The 17,129-nt window shown below is 42.3% G+C and overlaps 1 protein-coding gene across 3 annotated transcripts in view; it reads left to right on the top strand.

Annotated features, from left to right (window-relative positions):
- YTHDC2 (YTH N6-methyladenosine RNA binding protein C2) overlaps positions 1-17,129 on the top strand; it is a 100,974-nt gene that overhangs the window by 18,970 nt on the left and 64,875 nt on the right. For all 3 annotated transcript variants that reach the window (XM_068247274.1, XM_068247259.1, XM_068247266.1), the window contains exons 4-10: positions 871-1,067; positions 3,684-3,883; positions 4,674-4,840; positions 7,485-7,587; positions 9,709-9,865; positions 10,420-10,527; positions 13,874-14,028. In XM_068247274.1, coding sequence (XP_068103375.1) covers positions 871-1,067; positions 3,684-3,883; positions 4,674-4,840; positions 7,485-7,587; positions 9,709-9,865; positions 10,420-10,527; positions 13,874-14,028 — 1,087 coding nt within the window. The remainder of the gene's footprint in view (positions 1-870; positions 1,068-3,683; positions 3,884-4,673; positions 4,841-7,484; positions 7,588-9,708; positions 9,866-10,419; positions 10,528-13,873; positions 14,029-17,129) is intronic.

The raw sequence follows: 17,129 nt of genomic DNA, 5'->3' as shown, positions 1-17,129 counted from the left end.
AATAAAGATAAAATACTGTCTCGGTGTAAAAAAGGAATTGTTCTTAAAGTGAACATGTAGGTTGCAATCTTCATACCCTACAAGTAATGCCAGTTCCCTGGCTGTGGTGCTGAGCTTTTGGCTTTAGATAATTTTGAGTCGCATGCCTGCGACGAGCATGCAGCTAGTGGAGTCAGACCAGAGTCAAAACATTTGATCTGCATGCTTATAGTGACTTTTAGTATTACAAGCAAAGCATCAGCAATGAAGTCCGGCAACTAGCACTGTTTATTAGAGAATGGCTATAGCAGCCTCCACATTCCTCTAACTTCCGTTTCCTTTGAACAGTACTTTGTAATTTAAAGTATTTTACTTGCCTTAAGTCTTGTACACACACCTGACTAAAGTAGGCTGAGGCGACCTATAACGACTACCTCATTGGATAGTCAGGTGTTTGAACAGTAGCCACTGACCACCAACTTGCAAGCGATCTGCCCTGCAAATTAACTTAGCTAAGCGATGGCCAACTTCATTGTGCATGCCTCTACCTCCCCTGCCGCTGCATGAAGTCTTGTACATGCCGCTCTGTCATTCCTCCACCTCCCTTCCTCCTGCATATCAACAGTGCGCGTTGTTGGCTTTACAGCTGACTGTTTGCAGCCTGGCCCAGTGATGCCGCCCAAGGGGAATGGGTCCCGATCCATGACAGGCAACATCAGTCAAAGCTTCTGGTCTTGCTTATGTAGTGCCTATGGCCAGCCTTGCATATGATCAGTGCAAACAGGTAGTGCAAAGTTATAGTAGCTCAAGGAAGACACATGGGGCATTGTCTGTGTTTCTGTCTTATGCATATCATTGATTTTGGACTCCTTGTATGATATTTTCTTTTAGGAAAGGTGCTAATAGGTACTTAACTATACGAAAGAAGGACGGGAGTGATGGTGGCAGTGCGCTGATGACATGCTTTCTGACCCACAACTCAAAGCATAGCATGAGGAACTTTACCCAGCGGTTTCCAGTCAGCAACAAAGAGAAATCAGAACTGCTTCCAAAGACAGTGCGCAACAACGTGTTTGCCATCGAAGCTGGTGTGTGGCTTGTCTCATTCTTGTTTAAACTCAAAACATAATTTATTTTGCAGTATGAAGAGCCTTTTCTGGTTGCTGTACTTGTGCTCAGTGGCTCCATCTCTTCTGGCACCCTTTGCTGCACTTTTGAATAGGCTTGCTATGAATTTACATATAATATCAGTTATTTACTTTGTTGTCCTAAAGTGGAAGTCCAAGACAAACATCATTTTTAGCATTAGATAGATCTGGAAGGCTTAGAATGTCTGTCAGTATCTGTTATTTTTGCCTGTATTCCTGAGGGGGGTATTTCCAATTCCTGTCACGCTGACAGTGGGTACATAGGCAGCAGGTGCATTCCATCCCATCATTTGTCAATATTCACTGCAATAGGAGTAGGTGTTACATCTCTCTGTGGAACATCTCTTACTTACGTGGGCTTAAAGGACAGCTGAAGTGACATGTATATGGAGGCTGCCACATTTATTTTCTTTTAAACAATACCAGTTGCCTGGTAGTCCAGCTGATCGTTTTGGCTGCAGTAGTGTCTGAATAACACCAGAAACAAGCATACAGTGACCAATGATGATGCAGGAATGATGACTGACAATGAAACTGACCAATGGGAGGATTAGAAAAATGGGTGGACCAGATTTTGATGAGAACCGCCCCCAGAGCTAGTATAAAAGCAGGTCAGGTGAACACTCATTCCAATGCTGACAGAGCTAGAGAGCACTACGCTCTCATTTTTTGTTTTCTATACCAAATTTATATAATATAATTTTTGTTTCTAAATGCACTAGCAACTCTTTGCACTAAGCACTTTCTTTGTTCCTGACGACGACTTCATGTAAGGAGTCGAAACATGTCGGATTGGTGGGGGGTCTTTAATCTTATGTAGAAGGCAAAAAGCAATTAGCCCAGGTTTTGGTTCTAAAAGAGCACGGTCATTAAAATTGCAATATTGTGCAAGTGCTCTGTATGGTATTTGAGATCCAAACCTGGTTTTCGATTTTATGTACTATGGAAAAATGAAAACAAATATTAAACTCTTTTAATAGAAAAAATAAAAGTTATATTTTAATGACTTCTATAGGGATCAATCTTGTGTATAATACAGCTAATGTTGTCAGACCTGACAATAATGTCAGAAACACCTGATCTGCTGCATGCCTGTTCAGGGTCTGTGGCTAAAAGCATTAGAGGCAGAGGATCAGCAGGACAGAAAGGCAACTGGTATTGCTTAAAGAGAATCTGAAGTAAAAATAAAAAACATACTTGCCTAAGGAGAGGGAAGGCTCTGGGTCCTATAGAGCCTTCCTGGTCTCCACGTTCCCCCATTAGCAGTCTGCAACCCATGGGTCGTAGACTGCTCTCTTCTGCTTCTGGTGGGCTTCGGGAGTCTTCAGAAGCACTCGGGCCTTTCGAAGATGGGTCACTTCGTACTGCGCATGTGCCCTCTCCCTCGCATGAGCGCAGTACAGAGCCGCCTGTCTTTGGAAGTCCGAGTGCTCCTGAAGACTTTCGAAAGCCTCCCACGGCGGGGATCCAGCGCTTCAATGTGGGGGCCGTGAGGAGAACGGGAAGGCTCTATACGCAGAGTTCCTCAACCCTGTCATCAGGGCCCACCAACAGTACATGTTTTGCAGAGAACCACAAACCTGCACTGGTGAGGCAATTAGTGTCTCAGCAGAGCTGATTTACTACCTCTGTAGATTTCCACAAAACATGCAGTGTTGGTGGGCCTTGAGGACAGGGTTGGGGAACACTGCTCTATAGGACCCAGAGCCTTCCCTCTCCATAGGTGAGTACCTGTTTTTTACTTTTATTTTTTTTTACTACAGATTCTCTTTAAAAGGAAATAAATATGGCAGCCTCCATATACCTCTCACTTCATTTGTCTTTTTAAAGGGATCTCAGCAGCAAATGCCAAACAAAGTTTAAAATCAGTGGCAGACACAATGCTTCACCCAGAGTATCTTAATGCCAATCTGCAGCAGTGCCCTGGGTTATTTCATCTTTATTTTCCTACAGTCTCTCCTGGTTTCAAATAGCTGCAGGAGCTGCCATGTTCCAGGAAGTAGAAGGACGTTAACCCCCCTCCAGTTTTCACTGCCTTGCCAGCATCTGGGTGTGAGGTTAAGCATGTGATGACTTCTCTTTTTGAAGCACAGTGTTCTGTCCCCCCCCCCCTTCCTGCTGATGAAAGCTTTTGTTTGCTATCTGCTACTGTGCAATAAAAATGAATTACAACAGTCTTTATCTGGCTGCAATTTCCACAGTCACTGTCTTCCAGCGGAAGTAGGAAATCATAGTCTGTACTGAACTTAAATGGAAAAAGATGTGGAAAACTAGAGTATTTTATGAGCCACATTGGTATCATGCATTTTTAATGTGCTGTTCAGATGCCCTGTGGATTAAAAATGCTGGTTGGTTCCCTTTAAGAGCGGGCAGGAGATGTGACAGTGGGTTCCAAGCTGCACATTTTTAGATTATGAAAATTTGGATTGCAGGGGTTTGGGAATGTGTTGTCAGGGATAGCAGGAATTGTGTGATTTGCAGTAGTGGTTGTACCTGCTGTGTACTGTGATGTAGCATTTCATTGCAGTCATCACTGTCATTTTGTTTTGTGTGAAGAAAACCGTGAAATGAGCAAATCCAGTGGCCGTCTGAGCAACGGCATTCCCCAAGTGCCAGTGAAGAGAGGAGATTCTGAGTTTGATGCCTTCCGCCAGTCCTTGCCAGTATATGAAAAACGGGAGGAAATCCTCAAAATAATCAAAGAAAACAAAGTTGTGTTGGTTGTTGGAGAAACCGGATCAGGAAAAACCACACAGGTAATTCCGAAAGAAAATGAATCCTTCTAGAAGTTACATTTAAAGCCAAAGTAGATGATCAGGAGGTATATTAATTATAGCAGCTCCGTTCCTGTGACAGGAGACATTCTGCAGTGTCATGATGGCTCACAGGTGGCCAAGAGTCCACTGGTGTGTCTCAGGTGGCTGAGTGCCTACAGGCTTGTCACAGGTGGCTGCCGGAGAGATACGTAGAGGGCACACTTCTTTTGCGCTGACTGGCCGCAACTGGTTGAAGTTACGGGACCCGGTACAGAAGACAGAGAAGACTAAGGATGGCGGCGTGGGATCGATCCGTGTGCATGAGGCTGGAGGAAGCCCCAGGTATGTATACAACTTTTAGTTTATCTCAGCTGTGGTTTCCTTTAATGTGTTGCAAACCTCTATATATAGAGCTATATTTAGGCAACACATAGTAACCAAGTTGTGGTAACTGTCATAATTTGGAGAAGAAATTGTATTCTTGTAAATAAGAAGGGGCCCCTCACAAATACTACTTGGTTACCTGTCAGACCAAAGAAAAACAAACTTGTGAGTATTTATTTCTGCCTAGGTCTTGTACATGAGCTCAGCCTCAGTAAACCTGAGGTCTGTAACGACATTAGACTTTTGTCTACTGAAGTGATTGTGACTGACTAATGTTTTATACAGATGTCACCCATCTTTAATATCCAACATATTTCTGCCAAAATAGCAGTGTATTTACAGTGGTTTGATTGTGGGTTCTAATCTACTAAAGCTCTATGTTACTTATTTGCAATTTTTTTCTTAGATCCCTCAATTTCTGCTAGACGACTGCTACAAAAATAGAGTCCCTTGTCGGATATTCTGCACTCAGCCCAGGAGACTGGCTGCAATTTCAGTTTCTGAACGGGTGGCTTCTGAAAGAGGAGAGAAAATTGGTCAGACTGTTGGTTTTCAGATCCGCTTAGAGAGTCGGTATGTCATGAAACGATAACTATTATGGATGGTAACCCTTAGGCTGCCGCAGAAGTCTGTAGGTGTTCTGTGCTTTTACATCTATACGCCACGGACGTCTAAAAACGTTATAATACACAACTACTTCTGTCTGCAGCGAACGTTTATAGGCTTTTTTGTGTCACTATATTCCTGTGCCGCGGACGTCTAAAAGGCGTTTAGTACAATGTTTTGGCTTTGAGACAACTTTCTATTTGACATATGCAAATAATTCTGAGTTGATGCGGAAATATGTAAATTATGAAATATGTTTATTACTGCAAATCTATGCAGCTTGAATATGGACCATTAAAATGCTTTTACTGCAAGATTTGATTAGTACATTTTATAATAGATTTTCATAATAATTATTATAATTCTTTGTCACAATATTTAGCATAATTCTCAATCATCTAAAATGTATTTGCACTCCATAACAATCCTACTGACTAATTTGGACTTTGGTATATGTAGATGTGGGCAACACATTAAATAAACACAATACAAACCTAGCTGGCACTGGCATGTAGCTTTTGTATAGAAAATAGTTGGCAGTCTAAAGGTTAATAATGTGTCCAAGTTTTAGTATTCTATTAGGAAAATAACAATATATTGTCTCATTCTGAGCCTCATTTTAAGTTATATCCAAATGCTGTACATATAGGTGCTTATTAGAATCTGAGCAGCACTGGGGGCAAACACAGGGCTGATTGGTCCAAGCCTTGTAATTTGCCTTCTTCTAGTTATAGTGTACCTGAGACTGTACATTGTACCTAATTCATACTTACCTAGGGCTTCCTCCAGCTCCATGAGGATCGTGGGCTACCTTGCCATCCTTCCCGGCCGATCCGTGGTCCCAGGATCGCCTCCGGTACCTTCTAAACTCAGGGCCAGTCGTGCTGTTCTGCACCGCTTGGCTATGCACAGGCCCACACTGCGCTCCCACGGCCAGGAGCATTCTGCCCAATTAGCAGTTTACCAGCCGTGGGAGTACGATGGGGGGGATCTTTCTTTTCTAGGGTTGTCTCATGTATCTTTGTATATGTATATTTTTTTTTACATTACGGAAGGCTGATGTAACCAATTTCACACTCCATTACAATTGGACGTAATCCTTGTCACACTGCACACTAGTGTTTATATGCATCTAGTCAGAAGGATCTCTTCCAGAGATCACTTCATGACTGCACATTTATTATCATGTCAGATCTATGGTCCCTTTAGCTTATTTTTACATTTTTTTTACTTTTTGGGCATGGAAGCAAACCACAACACTCGGTGGAAATCCACAGGACCAGAGGAAATGTTAGAGGAGATTTATCAAAGCCAGGGCAAGGAAAATTAAATTTGGTGGAAAACAAATGCAGAAAAGGAGCAGCTGTCAGAGCGACCAATCAGAATCCATGATCTGGACATCTGCTCCACGTTGCATCAGTCTTGCTTAATTTTTCCCTGCATCAGTTTTGATTTATCTCTCTCTCTCCCCCCATCCTCTCCCCCCCCCCCCCCCCCATTGTCTTAGGTGAATCCAGGCCCCCTAGTAGTACAAGGAGAGCTAACTCCTTAGCCTTCTGGAATCATATAGCCTTTTTTTTTTTTTTTTTTTTTTTTAAAGAAAGAAACATAGGGTATTGCCCATAATTTGAATTGTTCACTTTTATGTTAAACAAGTGATATCCCCATTTCCCACAAAAGATGCTAATCTTTGCAATAAAACGGCTAATTGGGATTATTTGTCGGGGATGAAGTATTGTATACTTTAAATTGTAAAGAAGGAGGTTCCTCAAATTAGAGTCAGGTCATCTAAGTCAGTTTAAAAGGTCAAGTTGTATTCATGCATATAACAATACAAAACATTAAAATGTATATAAATAAAGGAACAGCAGCACGTACAGCCATTAAATATCCTTAATTTACGGAACATATATTAGGATACATGTTATAATCCTGTCACAAATAAATGGATGAACCATACGGGATAGTTCTTAGACTGTGGAGTCCTTCTGTTTCAGACAACAGGATAGGCTTCCAGCTGAGCATTGTGCCCATTTATTTAGTGTACATCACAAAGCCATCTTGTTAGCTTTTAGGTGGCAAAGGTTTGCAGCTCTTGTTTGGGTACTGTTCATACATTGGGAGGCGATGACCTCAGCTGGGCTGTATAGTGAATTAAGCTTCACCCCGTTCCTATAAAGCTAAACAGAAAGTTAAAGATTTGGTGATGTTAAATTGAGACCACCCCTATCGAAAGTTTTTACCCCTGTAAGTTTTAATCCTGTCACTTGGTGCTGATTAAAAGTCGCATGCATTGCGTTTTTTACTGCACTTACCACACACTCAAAAAGTCAGATGATTTTTGTACCTACTCCACAGCCCTGGCAGTCACTGCGATTGTGATTTCCTGAAATCTCATTGCACCACTGTGTACAGTGTCTCACGATTTGCCTTATTTTCATGGAAATTGTGCGATTGAAAACTTGCATGCAATTCTAAGATCGCAGCGCAGCCAGTGTGTACAGGCCCTAAATAATGCTTCAGATACCTTTATAATCTAAAGTATAATTAAGTGATGCAATTCTGCCAGTCTGTATTCTGCAGTTAAGAAATGTTATTTTGCATTTGATAGTGTTTCTCCCAAGACGCTGCTGACATTCTGCACTAATGGAGTCCTCCTGCGCACTCTCATGGGCGGAGACAGCACGCTGTCCACGGTCACTCATATCATTGTGGTAAGCACATTCTGTATATTTACTGAGAGGATGAAGACGCCACATATGCCAACTATCTTTTATGTGTTTGTTGTAAAAAAAAAAAATAAAAAAGTAGTTTCTTTACAGAATTACATTCCACACCACAGCAGTAAAGATTTCCCGTTCCCTTAGAAGAAATTCCAATAAAATGAATTACTGTTATGGCTCTAGCTCATGTCCCAGATTTTTCTCCTTACCTTTTTTCCCCTGACAAAAATTAACAGGGTTCCCCTAAACGCCACATTTTTAACTAGCAGGGGTCCTTAAAGTGAACCTGAAGTGGGAGTGATATGGAGGCTGCCATATTTATTACCTTTTAAACAATACCAGTTGCCTGGCACCCCAGCTAATCTATTTGGCTGTAGTAGTGTTTGAATAACACCTGAAACAAGCATGCAGCTAATCTGGTCAGTTCTGACAAGATCTGCTTATGCTTGCTTTAGAGTCTATGGTTGGAGGTATTAGAGGCAGAGGATCAGCAGGATAGCCAGGCAACTGGTATTACTTAAAAGGAAATAAATATGGCAGCCTCTGTATAACTCTCATTTCGGGTTCACTGTAAGTAGCAGAGCATCTCTGTCTAAATTTGAATCTAAGTGAAAATTTGCAGTCTGAGGCAGTTGTCAGACCAGATATTTTTTGTAAAGTCGCTCAGACATAAGCATTCTGACACTTTTCAGCCTTACACCACTGTGGTATAACCTGAAATCACTTTTCTTCTCATTTTTCTTAAATCTAATTTCTGCTTGTTTTAGGCTTCTTGCACACAGGGACATTACATGCGCACGTTAGTGCAGCCTGTAACGCTCCCCCAACGCACAGCAATGTAACACAAGTGGGCTGTTCACACTGTCCACGTTGCGTTACATTGTAACGCAGCAAAGTGCTGCATGCTGTGCGTTCTACGCGGCTAAGCCGCATTAGACTGTTTGCACGTGCTCAGTCATGTTGGGGAGGAGGGGAGAGCGGCCGGGCACATGGCTAATTAATATTCACTGCACTCAGTGATGTGCAGTGTTTACTTCCTGGAGCTGCCACTCTGTGCTGCGATTGGCCGGGCGGGACCACGTGATGCCGCATGCGTCCAAGAGTACGCATCACGGCATAACGGACGCCAGAGTGAGCTGCACAACGCGGCTCACTCTGACGTCCACAGCAGAGATCACCAGGCGTTGCGTTAGGGGCATGTTATGTGCCCTATAACGTCCCCTAAACGCAACGTCCTGGTGTGTGACTAGCCTTAAGCAACATTTATCACTTACTGAAGCTTAGTTGCTTGCATAGTGCTTGGTGGACCTGTGACAATGATTAGGAATCCAGCGCTTGGGAAAACTTTTTGGATGGGGCCGGTTCATGCAATGCATTCTAACATATCCACTGTAGCCTGGCAAATTGCTGTAATAAATGATGACGTGCTCTAGCTGGGAGCGTGTAATGTATTGTAAATGGAAGCTCAGGGCACCTTCCACTTTTTATTTGTTTGTTTCATGAAGTGGTGATTGATGATCCTGCCATAGTCAAATCAATTGCCATCGATCTAATAATTAAAATGTCACTTTCCAGTGTCACATGACAGGGTTTTTATCAGTGTTGTTTATTGTTCTCATTTCACCTCATATAAGATAGAAGCAGCACTGCACACAACACAAATCTCACATGCATCACAACACATCAGTTTACTCTGTCCTGCTTATTAAATATGGAGCCATTCATTGTGTCATTGCCAGTAGATATGCAGGAAAATGCTGGTGTTCCCATTTGTTATCACTCAGATCGGGGACATCAGCAGAGAGTGAGGCACCATTGCCAATAATGATCTGTAATGGAGAACTCTGCTGCCCCCTGCTGGTATTAAAATAAGTTGCATTGGATAATAAGAGAGTGGAATGATGCATTACTGCCGATATGTTTATTAAATATATTGTAGGCTAAATTGTAAATGCATGCACTATCTAAACAGGGGGGAGGGGTTTACCAATGATCCTCTCTAAATGTTCATTGGGTGTGCTCATTTTATGTAGGGATTTGTGCCTTGCGAATAGACCAATGCTCTTTCGATGTCATATAACCCTTTGTAACACGCCACCATGTTCTTGACAGGATGAAGTCCACGAGCGAGATCGATTCAGTGACTTTCTCCTCACCAAGCTGAGGGACGTGAAGATGAAGCACCCAAACCTGAAGCTGATCCTCTCCAGTGCTGCCTTAGATGTCAACCTGTTCCTCAGATATTTTGGAGGCTGTCCTGTTATACATAGTAGGGTTTATTGTTTTTTGACAATGGCCTCAATTCACTAAGCTTATCTCCTGTCTTTAATAACTCTTCTAGAGCTGTTACCATGGTGATAAGGCATGTAGTATTCAGGAAACATTTTACCTCAGGCAAACCTAAAGTTAACTCTTCTGTCTTTAAGTTAACTCTTTAATCCTTAAAATAACTCCAGAGTTAAAGACAGACTGTTCATTAACTGCGTGTGAAAATAACTACAGAGGTGGTAAATTAACTACAGAGGAGGTAACTTAACTACAGAAGAGGTAACGTAAGGAATGAAGAGATAAGATAACTCTCTCACTGTGTGAGGTAAGTTTTCTCTTGCCTTATTATCTCCAGCATGATCTTAGTGAATTGAGGCCAATGACTTTCAGCGATATGTGTCTGGCTTCTCTTCTGAGCACTTTTCTTCCATGCTTCTTATTGAGGTGACTCAGCACTGTCATGCTGCTCCTTATCTACCATTTATTAACAATCAAAAAGCCTGAACATGAGAGAAACTATTGATGCGATGTTGACTCTTGTTACTTCTTTTTCAGTACCAGGCCGACCTTTTGAGGTTAAAGAAATGTTTCTAGAGGACATATTAAGGACTACTGGTTACAGGAATAAAGACATGCTTAAATACAAGAAAGAAAAGCAGTGTGGTAAGTTAAATGACAGTAAGACTAGTTTTATATACCATATAATTTATCAACCGTTTTTATCAACCATACGCAGTAAAAACCCCCGTTAACCAGAACTAAAGGATACCAGAGCCGAAAAGGTTTGGAGAAATGGGGGTAGCGAGCATGTATGGGGAGCTGTCCTGATGACCATTGGCCCCCCATTCCCCCTCCGTCTTGCCCCTTTGGTAGGCTCTTCTTGGTCATGAGAGTCAGGCAACAGTTTGCAGGCACTAGCCTGGCTGCGCACAACCCTCAGCACGAGACCACGGCCGGGAGTGATATGCATATGATGTCACAATTACTTCATGTGCAGAGCACTCCCAGCCGCGGTCGTGCGCTGAGGGATGTACGCAGCTGGTCTAGCGCCTTCATACTGGTGCCAGTCTTCCGCTACACAGAAGAGGCTGCCAGAGGGGTTTAAGGTATGTAAGGAAGGGGACAGAGGAGAATAGGGGGGCGGTGGCTAACAGGATAGCTCGCCATATATGCCTGCTCCAAACCATTTTGGCTCTGGTATCCTTTAACTAGAAGTCTCAAGCATTCAGAAAAAAAAATCCTGACCTTGCAGGATGCAGAAATCTACTCTTAAACTTCTTTGTACAGACATTGGAAAGACACAGAACATTTATACCGCACTTTTCTCCTGGCAGACTCAAAGCGGCAGAGCTGCAGCCACTAGGATGCGCTCTATAGGCAGTAGCAATTTTAGGGAGACTTGCCCAAGGTCTCCTACTGAATAGGTGCTGGCTTACTGAACAGGAAGAGCCGAGATTTGAACCCTGGTCTCCTGTGTCAGAGGCAGAGCCCTGAACCAGCCACAGCCTCTGTTACATTAAGTCTGTCATTTTGTCCTAATTTGTTTTCAATTACTGTATTTCAACATTGATAAAGAGTTTAGTAAGTATAGTTGTGTGGGGTATAGTAGTTTTTTAGCTAGGCTGATTTTTAACATCGAATCCTAAGTATCCTAAAAAAAAAAAGTTTCACTTACCTGGGGCTTCTGCCAGCCCCCTGCAGCTGTCCTGTGTCCACGAAGTTACCATACGATCCTCTGTTCCCCTGCTGCCGATCACTTTCACTTCACACAATGCTGCCCTGGCCACGCACGTCTCGCAGTAGAGATTTTGTTGTACTGCACCAGGACAGGACGCTCCTGGCTACTGGAACGCGTACAAGGATACGAGTGGCCATGGCGTAGTGGCCGTCGACATAGAAGTCCGCTTCCACTACATGAAGAAAAGTGATCCGCCGGTGGGGGAATGGAGAATCATTTGGAAACAGCGTGGGCACAGGTCGGCTGCAGAGGGCTGGCAGAAGCCCCAGGTAAGTGAAACTCTTATTTTATTTTTTTTTCATGATACTTCACTTCCGCTTTAAAGTGCACCCAAGTTAAAAATACAAGATTTCAGAAATAAAATCTATTTTCTAAATTATAATGATAAATATCAGCTTTTTTTCAGCTGCATGATGACAAATATAAAATATTTTACATTTATTGGATAAACCCCTCCCTTCCTTTCAAATTGCTGGGACAAAATTCGGCAAACTGGTGGAGTAGATGGTATCCAGCAAAGGAGGAATTGCTAATGGCTGCCCCCTGTATAACCCTAGTTATGAAAAGCAGGGCTGTGGAGTCGGTCCAAAAATCCACCGACTCCGACTCCTCAGTTTAGGATTCCACCGACTCCGACTCCACGACTCCGACTCCTCTAATTTGCATATTACAATTTTGTTGATTAAAAGTATGTAACATGAAATTCGTCTCATAACTGCCAACGCTTAGGAATTTTACAAGACAACTGAAGTGAGAAGGATATGAAGACTACTATATTTATTCCCTTTAGACTAAAACTAGTCCTTAGTAATAGTACTTGTAAAAGATACAAACCGGAACAAAGAACATCTATCAGGCCCTAGGCAATGTAAGTGTGGGTACATGTAAGAATGATGTGCAGGCACTCTGCAGGGGAATGAGGAGATTGTAAACAGACAACACCTCTGTATTCAATGTGCACAGCATTCTCAGTGGATTCCCTGCAGCTCTGTAAGGAGTGCATATGTAGAGTATAGTACTACTGTGTAACAAAGTAAACCTGAGACAGATGAAATTAAAGTTTTATACATACCTGGGGCTTCCTCCAGCCGCCTTCAGGATAATCAGTCCCTCGTTGTCCTCCTCCACCACCTGGATCTTCTGCTATGAGTCTAGGTACTTGAGCCAGTCTGGCGTAGTGCGCATGAACACACTCCACCGCTAGGAGCATACTACACCTGTGCAGCACTATTGCGCAGGTGCAGAATGTTCCTGGCTGTGGGAGTGGCATGCGGCCGGACTGCGCTGACTGGCTGAATTACCAGGACTCATAGCAGAAGATCCGGGTGGTGGAGGACAGTGAGGGACTGATTAGCCTGAAGGGGGCTGGAGGAAGCCCCAGGTATGTATAAAACTTTACTTTTCATCCGTCTCAGGTACCCTTTAATTTGTAGTCACCAAACCAAATTTTAATAACATATCAAATTATTTGATTTAATCAGCAAAGGGAGTGCATACATTTGCATAAATCAGCATCAGTGCAGAATTATTTCCATCTCATTGACCATCTCTATTAGTGACACAGCTACACATCAGGCTTTATTCTTACAGCATAGATGTTATTTAGTATATATAAGAGATTCCTGTGTACGCATCATATATACAGTCACAATCAGATATGTATATCTGACCTTAAAAATACGGGGACTGCTTTATTGAAGCAGCACAAGTAACTAATTTTGATTGGTTTATTTCATTTTTGTGGACTAAGCACAGCTATTACTGTATATATACATTATTTTTAATGACTATTATCTGAGAAATAGAACATTTTATCATATTTTCTATTTTAATTACAGTTACAAATTCATTAGGAGTCGGAGTCGGTGCATTTTTTCCCGACTCCGACTCCAGGCACCCAAAATTGCCCGACTCCACGACTCCGACTCCGACTCCACAGAGCTGATGAAAAGTGAAGGGTGAAAAGCATGCACTGAAATGCTCATAGACTTGAAGGAGTGTTTTTTTATCTTTGTATGTGTCAGAGTGGTGCAACTAAAAATTTTGAACTAAAAAAAAAGTTTGGTTTGGGTCCGCTTTAACTCTCCAGGAACCAGAAACAACACTTATCTGGCATTATTCAATCCCCGTTGGTGCTGGATAATGGGGGTTTTACTGTTGTTTGGGTATATGGAAATGTATTTTGGTGCTAGGTACATGAGAAATGGGAAGAATGATAAAGGAAATATCATTATTTGTGATTTCCTGACCTTACTTTTATTGTATTTTCAGAGGAGAGGCAAAAGACCACGCTGTCAGAATGGCATTCAGTGACAGAAAAAAGTACAACATCAGAAACTGAGCCACAGAGGCAGAGGAGTGCTGCTAACATCACTGATGATTATGACTTATTGGATGACGGAGGGGACACAGCATTCACTCAGCTAGTGAGTTTAGTTTAAAGGACAACTGAGGTGACAGGTGACATGATGAGATAGACATGTGTATGTTTAGTACCAAGCACACAAATAACTAGGCTGTGTTCCTTTTTTTCTTTCTTTACCTGAAAGAGTTAAACATAATGCAAGTGACAGTTTCTGCCTGGGTCGGACAGGGTCAGACTATAGCATAACCCTCACTGATAAGTAATTACAGCCATAAAACACTTTTCTGTGACTAAATGGCTTCCTGGAGCAGGAGAGAGATAAAAATGATCAATGATTTATAGATTTGAGCTCTAGCATACTCTAATGAAGGTGTCATTGAGCAGAGACAATGCAATAGTAAAAACTTAAAAACTAGATTTAAATATAAAATAAAACCGTGCGACACCTTAAAAAAAAAAAGTAATTTTTAGGAGAAGGAGGATGGCTACAATTGTTTTTCTCATCAGTTTATTTTCATCTCGGATATCCTTTAAAGAGAGTAACTGATAAATGCGTATTTGTAATAATCTGACTCTCCTTCTGACTCTCCTATCTGAAGCTGACCTAATATGTAAGTATTATCAGCTTGGAACTGCTTCTCGTCTTGTTATTGTATGTTTACACATTTTTAGCTCCAGTCAGGCTGGAGGGAGAGCAATAATCGATATTGCACTTCTGCTGTTCAGTGCTTATAACTGAATTCCTCCTGTTTTTGCCTGTCCTGTGTGCAACTGTTTCTGGAGTGAAACAAAAGCCCACTACTTCTTTCCTTACTAACATATTTTTTCTGCGGTGTTTTCTTTTCTTCATTAATCTCATGTGCACACGCGCGGGAACGTGCACAGCGGCAGCAGCACTGTCTGACTTATACAAACGTCCTGGAGCCGTTAAGAGACTCTAGCAGGATGTTTTTAACCATCTTTAAGCCACCTCGCGTCATGCCGGCGTGAAAGTACTGCGCATGCGAGGTTAAAGCCTGCATGCGCCGTACTTTCACACCGGCCGCCGTGATGACACGAGGCAGCCGGCGTGGTGACATCAGCCGCGTCATACGCGGAAGAAGGAGACCGACACTCGGCCGAGTGTCGCCGGGCAGCCATTCCGGAGTGGGGACTAGGAGAGGAGCCAGGACGCCGTCTTGGGACCTCCCGACCAGCACTGGGCTGGAGAAAGCCCCGGGTGAGTACTATTTTCATTTTTAACTACTTTGGCCTCCTGGACGTACTAGCTACGCCCTGGAGGCCATGTGCCCGTCCGCGCGCTCCCGCAGACGATCGCGCGCGCGCACTCCCGGTTGCGGTTCGTTAGCCTGGCAATCAGTGAAGCGGTCTATGGTGCCCGATCACTGATTCCTCTCCCCCGCTGAAAAAGTGACAGCTTCTCTCGGAAGCTGCGCTTTTTCTGGCTGTAACGTCCCCCATGCGTCGCTGTATGTTACGCTTAGAGTGACGTCATGTAAACAAACTCATGGCCGCCATCTTGTGGCCAAAAAGTAAAACTACAACTAAAAGTGAAAAAAATAAAACTCAAGACACATTTACATTATAAAACTATGGCTTACATCCCACCCTCCCAAAAATACCCAAATAAAATGTTTAATACAAAAAACAAAACAAAAACATTACAATAAAAAAAAAACATGTAAATATTTACCTAAGGGTCTAAACTTTTTAAATATCAATGTAAAGATGAAATATTTCTAAATTTTTTTTTTATTTTAAACTTGTAAATAGTGATAGATGCAAAATGGAAAAAATGCACCTTTATTTCCAAATAAAAGATTGTCACCATACATTGTGATAGGGACATAATTTTAACGGTGTAATAACCGGGACATATGGGCAAATACAATACATGAGTTTTAATTATGGAGGCATGTATTATTTTAAAACTATAATGGCTGAAAACTGAGAAATAATGCATTTTTTTCCGTTTTTTTTTTTCTTATTCTTCCTGTTAAAATGCATTTACAGTAAAGTGGCTCTTAGCAAAATGTACCCCCCCAAAGAAAGCCTAATTGGTGGCGGAAAAAACAAGATATAGATCAGTTAATTGTGATAAGTAGTGATAAAGTTATAGGCTAATGAATGGGAGGTGAAAAATGCTCGGATGCATAAAGTGAAAACGACTGAAGGCTGAAGTGGTTAAGTTGAGCTCGGAGTCCCTTTAAGTGGTTAATATTCATACCAGGATTTGTGTGCATCGGTCTCATTAAAATTGGCTGGTGGGAGAAGCTTAGAAAAGAGAGGAAGGGGCAAGCACACTATACAACCTGGGACTAAAGGTGCGTACACAAATGCGACTATAGTCGTTTGTAACGATCGTTCCCCGATCTTTACCAACGACGATCGTTACAAAAAACGAACCACCGACTATTAAGGCAAACGACGAACGAGCCAAATCGCTACAAAAGAAAGTTCTGTCTCGGCGGATTTTAACCAACGACGATCGTTGGAAACGGTCGTTCGTACTAGGCTTGACATGCGCATTTCACTATTTCTCCGTGAAACTTCTCATTTTTATGCGCAGGCGCAATAGTTGCTTTTTGTGATGTAACGTTCGTTCTAACGATCAGATCGTTACACACCTTTTAAAACTATCTTAACTTAGGTCGTTCTTTCATCAATTAAAAGTTCGTTCGCCGTTATCAACGAACGATCGTTGTGGCATGTGTGTACGTAGCATAAGCCTTATTGTACACAAGAGGCTATTTGTACAGGTATTAGCAGTACACAAATCTAATGACACTAATGTAAACTTCAGTAGGTTCTATTTAGATGCATCCCTGTTTCTGATCAGCAGAGGGAGAAATGTATAAACGTGTATAAGTGTTCTCCCTAGGCTCCCTAGGTACACCCGGCTAGTTTTGGCGAGCACCCGGCTGTCATTGGCTCACCGTCTCTGCTGCAAGAAGAGCTGTGCAAAGAAACTGGCCCTGCATTCTCTCATCTCGCCCCACCCACCTACTTTTTCATGCCACCGAGCTGGAAAAAATTTCTGGGGAAAACATTGTAATGGGTTTGGCCATAGTAAATCTGCCCCCCCCCCCCCCCCCATATTTCTCTAGATTTCTACTTCCTTCTGTATTTCAAGTTTTTCAGTGTATCTCTATGTCTACAAGG

This window comes from Hyperolius riggenbachi, chromosome 1 (genome assembly GCF_040937935.1).
Source record: "Hyperolius riggenbachi isolate aHypRig1 chromosome 1, aHypRig1.pri, whole genome shotgun sequence".
Lineage (NCBI taxonomy): Eukaryota > Metazoa > Chordata > Amphibia > Anura > Hyperoliidae > Hyperolius > Hyperolius riggenbachi.
Note: the sequence above shows the minus strand (reverse complement) of the source record. Positions and strands in the feature narration are given on the sequence as shown.